Source organism: Trichomycterus rosablanca, chromosome 2 (assembly GCF_030014385.1).
Source record: "Trichomycterus rosablanca isolate fTriRos1 chromosome 2, fTriRos1.hap1, whole genome shotgun sequence".
NCBI lineage: Eukaryota > Metazoa > Chordata > Actinopteri > Siluriformes > Trichomycteridae > Trichomycterus > Trichomycterus rosablanca.
Window position 1 is genome coordinate 45,061,588 of NC_085989.1, and position 9,248 is coordinate 45,070,835.

Sequence of the window (9,248 nt, forward strand, 5' to 3'; positions counted from 1 at the left end):
TTCCACCTGCCGGCTGACACTCATAATCTCTGATTGGTCTCATAATGACATATCTGTGATCTGACTGCATTAAATAGTTACCACAAACGGAGAGGAAACTCTCGACTAGGCGGCGCAGAGAGCACATTCTACCGACACCACACAGCACACCTGGAAAGCTAATCAAGATTTGGGGCACAAACCCTGTCAGATGAATCCTGTCTACCTGAACATTTTTTCTCAATCCGGAAACGTGCACCCCTAACGCTCTGCTTTATTTTTTTTTCTGTTCCAGACACCTGTTCTATCTTCCCTCCTCACATCTCGTAAAGAAAATGCCTCGTTCTTTTCTGGTCAAGAGCAAGAGAGCAGGATCTCACGCCACACGCTCCAGTCACTTCTACGCCTACAGCTATGATAGTCACCTCGCAGCTTTGCCCAGGCCCGGTAAAAGATGCTCACCTGAAGCCCTTGACATCCCTTCCAAAATAACTTCCAGTTATTCTAATCCTCACTGGGCTCCAGAAGCAACAATCCCTGACCCTGCTTCCCAGACTGAGAAACTGGACCTTTGGGAAACAGGTAGAACTCAAATAATTTCCACCAAATGACATTTTAAGTGGCTGAATGGTCTAATGTGCTAGTTTACCAATACCATTAGTGCTACTGGCCTGGTTGGTTGCTTTACAGACACAATTACCTGTGATTAATGGGGGAAAGACCGGACAGGGACAGGGAGTCACCTCCTTTCTGCTATCTCTAAACTGTACTAACTATAAATTACTATTGTAAGCTCCAAAAATGCCATAACCTTTATGCTCCTTGGGTGAAAGGGATGACAACTCTTCCAATCAAAGCTCACCAATTCATGGACATCTTTCTGTCTCTGTCTACAGAATAGGGCAGATAGCGTCCACTGTTAGTGTGTTCAGCTGTCCTAATATGTTACACATGCCCCCCCCATTTTCTCCCCTAATCTAGTCGTGTCCAATTACCCTGATTGCGTCCTCTATACTAATTCGACCCTTCACTGCTGACTGAGGACGCCTCTCAACTGAAATACGCCCCCTCCGGCACATACAGTCAGTACAGACTGCATTTTTCACCTGCATGAGTCAAGTTTATACATCAACAGGCACTAGGTACGGAAGCTAATACATGGAAGCTAATACATGGAAGCTACAATACACAGCACAGCCACCTTGTTGAAAGACGAAAATTGATAACTGAGTTCAACCGTCCGAATTGGTTGAACTCAGTTATCTGCTTTACACTCAGACATCTTGGACATTTTGTCTAACTGATTGCTAACTAAATTGCTGTAGGACTTCAAGTGTAAGCGTATTTAGTGTGCTCAGTAGCATAAATACTTTACTGGCTTGTTCTTTTGAGCACAGACTACAGAGAGATGATCAAGTGTGTAGAGAAGTGCACTGTAACATTGATTATGGAATCCCAAAAGGAACAAAATGCTGTCAATGTGAGCTCACTAGAGCTGGGTGGTTCCTGAATCACCCGGGTTGATGATTCGAATCTTTGTACTGAATCAGGCATCACAAGTCCGAAATCTCAATTAACCCGGATCCTATGAGTCCTCTGAGCTGCTGCTAAGTACACAAGGCGAGTGAGCAGGCTCACCGGAAACACCGTGGACTTAGATGATTTAACTGAACTGACTTTACTCCAGTCCGTGAATCTAAGTAATAAGTTAAATATTCCGATAAACAAGAGGTTAAACACACTGATGTTCGTTATGTTTAAGCACATGCTATTATTATTATTATCAGTAGTAGTGGTATAGATTAGTAATGCAGCATATTTTCTTGTAAGCAAAACAACAACAAAATATAGTTATATATTTTATTATAACCCATCTGATTGGTAGGTGAGTCCACCCCCTCTCCCCCATGATCAAGATTCCACTTAGAAAAAAATGTCAACTTGTCACTGAGAAGAGAAGTGTGACGTGCAAAGAGAATTAAGAGAGAATGATTTATTTACAGAAGATGAGTGCAAAGAAGACAAGTGATATTTGGATGCATTTTCATGCAGTAAATCAATCGCAATCAAGATGCTAGTACAAGTGACTCAAGTGACTCAAGTGAACCGGATCACATTACTGAGTGACTCCCGAGTCCATAAAATGAACCGAATTTATCACCACTAGAGCTCACTACACCCCAGAAAAGTCTCTTACACTAACGTAATTACCGTGTGATCGATAGGACCGCCTCAAATTTCATATTGCGCCACATATTTCAAATGCTATGTAAATGAAAAACGTTAGATTGCTAAACACAAACCTTAGATCTTGAATTTCACAGCAAATTGCATATTACACAGAAAAAGGCTCATTTCACCGTCTGTGACGCAATTTTTTTACGGCCATCGTAATCACATCATAATCTACTTATCATATTATCATATTAGCTTACATCAGCGATGCTGACCCCTGTGTGTCCCTTCAGATCAGTTGGAGGGTGAGACTGAGCGCCCCCCGGAGTCAGGATCAGTGTGGTCTACTCCGACGGTAGAGACCGTGGGTTCCCGCAGAGAGCAGGAACTCGAGCGTTTGGTTCAGGTTCTGCTGAGCTACTGTCTGCAGGACAACAACTCTCCCCTGTGTGAATGTCCTCTTTGTGAGAAGGTGAGAGAAGGTCTTCAGAACTATTCAGGGATCTTCTGAAACCTTTCTAACACTGTGTTCTACTGTAGAACAATGAACGGATCAAGGATGTGCATTCTTGTTGCAATTGAAGCATCTTGTATTTATTGAATTAGAGCTTTAAAAATCTTTTGATCTCTTCACACTCTTTTGATTTTCACTGTAAATCATTTTTTACAATCAATAAAATTTTTAGACAACTTTAGAACTCTTAATATTTTTTGCATTTCCTCCAATTTTCCTTCTAATCTAGTCGTATCCACTTACCTGATTGCATTACGCTTCCTCTCTACTGATGTTCCCCACTCCTGACTGAGGAGAGCTGTGACTAGCACACGCTCCATCTGACACGTGTGCAGTAGCTGATTGCTTCTTTTCACCTGCACAAGGCGAGTTCATATGCAAATCAGCTTTGTGTAGGGAGAGACACACCCTGATCCTTAGTATCCCTAGACTCTGTGCAGGTGCCATCAACCAGCAGGGCTTTGGCTGTTAACTTCAAATCAATTTATATTTTTTTAAGCTTTTAAGAAAGTTTTGAAAGAGTTTAAGATGTCAAAGTTACAAAACCCTCAGGCTTACGTTTGTGTGTTTCTTTTGTGTTGTCAATTTTGGACATATTTTGGACATATTCAGAAGTCCAGTAAATCTTTTTAGAGTGAATAACACTTAATGAGGTGAAGAGACTGCTATTAAAGTGTCATTAAAGGAATCAGCACTGTCAGTCATCTGCTTTTTCATGACCCCTGCTGACCAACAATGGCACGGCAGGTGGGAACATTATCATAATCTGGGCCAGTGATAGCTCAGTGGTTAAGGTACTGGACTAGTAAACAGAAGGTTGCCGGTTCAAGCCCCGCCACCACCAAGTTGCCACTGTTGGGTCCCTGAGCAAGGCCCTTAACCCTCAATTGCTCATCGTGTTCTGCTCATTGTGTAAGTCGCTTTGGATAAAAGCGTCTGCTAAATGCTGAAAATGTAAATGTAAATCTGCATCCCCTGGCAGCCTACATGGCAGGCAGCCACCCTACAAAAATGTGTACAAACTTTTTAGGTATACTGAAATATTTTTTTCTTTGGTATGTTTTTTGCTACTTTAAACCATTACAATTTTAGAATTTTATAGATCAGATAAATATCAGATAGCTCACGTTCAACCATATAAATCATCCAGCATGTCTCTGCAGTTCAATAGAATATCAACTGCCTTTTCAAATGTTACATTAGGTAAACAGCAAAAAGCTTTATGCAAAATTCTGTGTCTTTTCAATAATAATTCACTCTCACTTTCAGGTGCTGTCGTCGGCTGTTGGATTAGTAACACACCTGCGCAGATCTCACATCAACAGGGTCACTGTTCCGTTCACCGGGTCAAGCCTTAACACAACGCATTACAATCCCCAGCCCCCCACTGCTTTATACAGCAGGTCAAAAGTAAGACCTTTTTGTAGTTCAGTGTACTGTATATATACATGAGGGGTAGAGTTAGTAACTAACAACACTGTGCCTAAAGGAAGAAAGGAATTGAGCTGCTGGCTAGCTGGCAAAACTGCAGGAATGAAAGACTTGAGTGGAGATTGAACACAATCAACCTAACATCACACTAATTGGTTTAAAAAAAAAAAAGGAATAAAAATGAGCAGATATACCTGAATGTAAATGATGCGAGAGTGCTAGGTGAAACGTCAACAGAGTGCAACATGTTAGCTACTCAGCCCATCAACGTGTCGACACACGATCACAGTTCAATACTTCTTCATCTGCCCTAATCAGTGAGACAATTGGAACAGTAGATCACAGATCTGTATATACACACCTTAATGTCTACCAAAGACTCCACACTGATCTGGGATCATCGTGGTATAGTGATGAGCTCAGGTGTGGCGCATCAGCACTAACAAATGCAGTGACCCCTGGGATATGTAGTTCCTTTGGTATTACTGCGTGTTGCCTGAGCTTCCTTTTTCCACCAGGAGTGGTATTAGCAATTCGACCTGTTATAGTCACATGACTGAGTAACAGCACACAAACCTAATATTATCAGCTGAAGAGGTGTACATAAGCATTGGACTCTGTAGCATGTAAACAAGTTCAATTAACCTGACTGAATGTCTTTGTACTGTGGGAGGAAACCGGAGCTCCCGGAGCAAACCCACACAGACATGGGGAGAACATTCAAACTCCACACAGAAAGGACCCGGATCTCTCCACTCCAATCAAACCCAGGACGTTCTTGCTGTGAGGTGACAGTGCTACCCACCGAGCCACTGTGCCACCCCCTTTAGTTATAAAATGTCAAAAAGTGACATTCTAGGGAATTGTGTGCATTCACAATGGTTAAGGGTGGCTGTTTCCTGTGTCAGCATGTCAGTACCAATATGCATCGAGCAAGGTCTGTTAAGAACCGGACATGCCTGCACAAAGTTCTGATGCTCTCAGTGTTATCCACCACCTTTGGGTTTTATTGAAACAATGACACCAAGCCAGTTTTTATTGGCCAGTAACAGTGATCAACCTTTCTAATGGATATGATGTTTGGTTGTCTACATACTTTTGGCTTTTGAGCAAGTTGTACAGACTGTATGTGTGTATTACTGTTTGTGGTGCTTTAGTACTAACTGAAAAGTGTAAAATATGGATTTTTACATCTTTGGTTTTGATTTTACATGCTATAAATGTTGAATGACCCTGTGTGTGTGTGTGTGTGTGCTGCAGGAGCGTAGTTTTGTATGTAAGGTGTGCGGGAAGGTGTTTAAACGTTCGTCCACGCTCTCTACTCACCTGCTGATTCATTCGGACACTCGACCATACCCCTGCCAGTACTGTGGCAAAAGGTTCCATCAGAAATCTGACATGAAGAAACACACCTTCATACACACTGGTGAGTCAGACACACTTGCGTGCACAATTCGTTCCTGGTCAGGGTCACAGAGGGTCCAATTGGAAGCGGACAATTGTCCAAAATGTCTAGGATTGCTAAAGCACTAAGATTTCACTAGAACTAAGGAGTCTAGGCCAACCCTTAAAAAACAACCCCATAACATCATCCCTCCTCGATCAAACTTGCAGTTTCCATTGCTCCAGAGTCCAGTGGTGGTGTGCTGACTTGTTGCACCGGTGGCATCCTATTACAGCAGGTTGTTGGCATTTTAAAATACTGTTTAAACACACTGGCCTTTTTATTAGGAACAGGTTGTAGGTGGACAGTTGGAGACTTTTGTCAGAGACACTTTTTCACTGATTTCATTGGAGCGCTATTCTCCTCCCAGCATTGACATTGACACCAAGGGATTTAAAAATCCCAACAACACTGCTGCACCTGATACACTCATACCAGGACAGCACACACTACGAACACAGTTACAGTGCAGTGCTAAGAATGATCCACCACCCGAATGAAACATCACCTGGTCGGTGCAGGTCCTGTGGGGGTCCCTTTCAAATGATGAGCAAGGTAGAGCGGGGTGACATAGGGTCTGTTCAGAAACCCAGTGAGCTGCCTTGCTGTCCCAGCTGCCTAAGTAGAGAGGACTTTAATAAGTCATTGACAGATTATTTGAACGCACTACTTAGACAGTGATTCCATCATTTTTCTGCCATATTTTTTTATTTTTCTGAGAAAAGTTGTGCCGCACTGAATGCTGGGATTGCATTCACTGCTAAGCATCAGATGCTTCCTCATTATTCTGTCAAAATACCATTCAGATTTAAGGTGCCTTACTAGGGAGCATTTTAAGGCATCTAAGAATTTGAACAGCCTCATTCTCGGGAGCACGCATAGGATGACGTAAAATGCTGTCTATGTAGAGAGATCACTAGGTTTTCGAACACACCCAAAATGTAAAGAGTAATGTATGGTCGACAGTCAGGAATTGTATACCCAGAAGTTAATCTGCTAGAGTCCAGTGGTGGTGTGCTTTATACCACTCCATCCGATGCTTGTCATTGTGCTTGTTGATGTAACACTTGCATGCAGCTGCTCGTTCATAGAAACCCTAGTCATGTTGCTCCTGGTGAACAGTTTCTGTGCTGATGTTAATTTCTAGAGAAGGTGTGGAACTCTGTAGTTACTGATTTAAGACACTGTTGGTGACTTTTATACACAATGGCATATATTATGCCAGTAACTTTAGATCAGGGGTGTCAAACTCATTTTCACCGAGGGCCACATCAGCATTATGGTGGCCCTCAAAGGGCCGATTGTAACGTATCCTGCTGTGATTGCAGTCTGTTGTTTTTCTTGGAGGCCGAATTCTGCATTTATATTGTCCTACTCTACCACAGACACGGCCTCATAACACAAGAGACGCACCGGTTTCTCTTCCTGAAGCACAAACTTGTTTTCATTTTCATTACATTTCCTCCTTCTGCTTAATTTTCTTACTTATCTTCTTTTACATTTTAGGATCATGTGTAAATATGTGTAACATTATCTACTGGCGGGATGTGTCACTTTGCAGGTCACAAATTCAGCATGCATTTTGAAAGATGCAGTTTGTTTAGGATTTTACAGTGTATTTTAAAGACAATTGTTCTGCCCTCACTAATAGTTTATCCCCCTTTCCCAGCTAGACAGACAGACAGACAGACAGCTCCCTTCAGAATACAGTCGGTTTTACTTTCTTCCCAGCTGTGTGATACACTGTGTGCATCAAAATGAAGTAAAAATACAAACAATAAAAACAATAAAGAACTTAATACAGTAAAGGCACACAGCTGTAGTCAAGTATTACATCTGGTACAATATGAGATTTAACCAAACGTAAAATAGCGCTAACGAGTTAAAATTGTGTGTAAAGATACTAATTGCTATAGTAACGTAACAACAGTATTTAATTACGGTAAATTTGTAACATTTACTAACAACTGAGAATATAAACGCCACTACTTACAGACGTTGCTTTACAGACATTTATTATTGTTTACATTACTGACTACGCTACTTCGCGTTCTCTTTGCCGTAAAAGTCATATGGCTTAAGGTTAAAGTTAGTTGCCATGACTACGATGTCACGGTTGTCTCTTAAAGGCGCAGGAGTCCCGTTAAATTATAAGTGCGTCTCTGTAACGACCCGAACCATCACAACAATCATACAGTCGTTTAAGCTCTCGCTGGCCCGCGGGCCGTGAGTTTGACACCCCTGATTTAGATGGTCTGTCACTTCGTGGCTGAGCTGCTGTGGTTTCTAAACACTTCCACTTACACACACATTATACACCTGTGGTAATGGGACTTAATTAAATACCTAAATTCAGTGATTAAGAGATGTGTCTCAATACTTTTGTACTTTTATTTGTCTATAAATTGTACATGTATTTTACACGTGTATGTAAACTTTTGACTCTTTGCTTTGTGTATCTCAGGTGAGAAGCCTCATGTGTGTGTGGTTTGCGGTAAGGCGTTCAGTCAGAGCTCTAATCTGATCACACACTGCAGGAAGCACAGTAACTACCGACCTTTTAGCTGCCTGCACTGCCCGGTCGGCTTCCAGAGGAAAGTGGATCTGCAGCGCCACCTTGAGACACACTGCACAAATAACACCACCGTGCCCTACCAGAACGGCCTGAGCTGATGGTCACGTGGCTTCAGTGTCTCCTGCTCTTTCATGTAATTATACAACCAGACTGTCACGTGATAGCTGTTTAATGAATAAAATCATACAGACACAAGCTACAAGCTTCAGTGTGATGAGTGACACACACACACACACACACACACACACACACAAACAGTCACTCCATACGTGTAGGTCTTTGTGTTTTGTCACACACTGGGTTCAATTCTCAGGTGGAGCGGTCCAGGTCCTTTCTGTGTGGAGTTTGTATGTTCTCCCCATGTCTGTGTGGGTTTCCTCCAGGAGCTCCGGTTTCCTCCCACAGTACAAAGATGTGGAAGTGAGGTGAATTGGAGATAAAAAAAATGTACATGACTGCGTTTGACATTGAAGATTTGAACTGATGAATCTTGTGTAAGCAGTAACTACCGTTCCTGTCATGAATGTAACCAGTGTGTAAAACATGACGTTAAAATCCTAATAAAAATAAAAATTTAGGACACTGCATTTAAATTTTAAATTTGGTGAAATGGTTTTATTTGTGTGCACTCGAGATAGTAAAGCTAAAACTATTTTCTGAAACGCCTTTCCATTTTGATACTGGGCTACATCAAGCTCAGCTAAATAACTATACAGTTCATAACATGCAACCTGTGTGGTCTGCTTTGACCATTTTCATTTACATTTTAGGCATTTAGCAGACACTTTTATCTAAAGCAACTTACAGCACTGTGACAGTATATTGTCTAAGCAATTGAGGGTTAAGAGCCTTGCTCAAGGGCTCAACAGTGGCAGCTTGGGCTTAAACCAGCAACCTTTCAATTATTAGTCCAGTAACTTAACTGCTTGCCTAAAACTGACCAGTTTGTTAAGACAGTGCTTGGATTTTTTTTATTTGGGAGACTGGAGTTCAGTATCCACCATCTAAAATGTGTCACACCTATTATTTAATATATTTTTATTATATCATACATATTTTGTATGAGTACACCATACACAAGGCTGACCTAACTAAACAACCCACATTCATGATTTTTTACGCGACTGAAA

At 41.7% G+C, this 9,248-nt stretch overlaps 1 protein-coding gene across 2 annotated transcripts; it reads left to right on the plus strand.

Moving 5' to 3' along the window:
• The first annotated feature begins 314 nt into the window (after window positions 1–314).
• Window positions 315–8,309, plus strand: LOC134309237 (zinc finger protein Gfi-1b-like). 2 transcript variants are annotated; one of them, XM_062990887.1, is made up of 5 exons: window positions 315–561; window positions 2,448–2,626; window positions 3,938–4,078; window positions 5,360–5,525; window positions 8,008–8,309. In XM_062990887.1, exons 1-5 carry the CDS (start codon window positions 315–317, stop codon window positions 8,214–8,216), a joined length of 942 nt encoding a protein of 313 aa, XP_062846957.1. In that variant the 3' UTR covers window positions 8,217–8,309. The 2 variants fall into 2 exon arrangements, 1 of the variants encoding a protein (XP_062846957.1); XR_010011012.1 differs by lacking the exons at window positions 315–561; window positions 2,448–2,626; window positions 3,938–4,078; window positions 5,360–5,525 and adding an exon at window positions 7,772–7,867 and having other exon boundaries at window positions 8,008–8,092.
• Window positions 8,310–9,248: the final 939 nt, after the last annotated feature.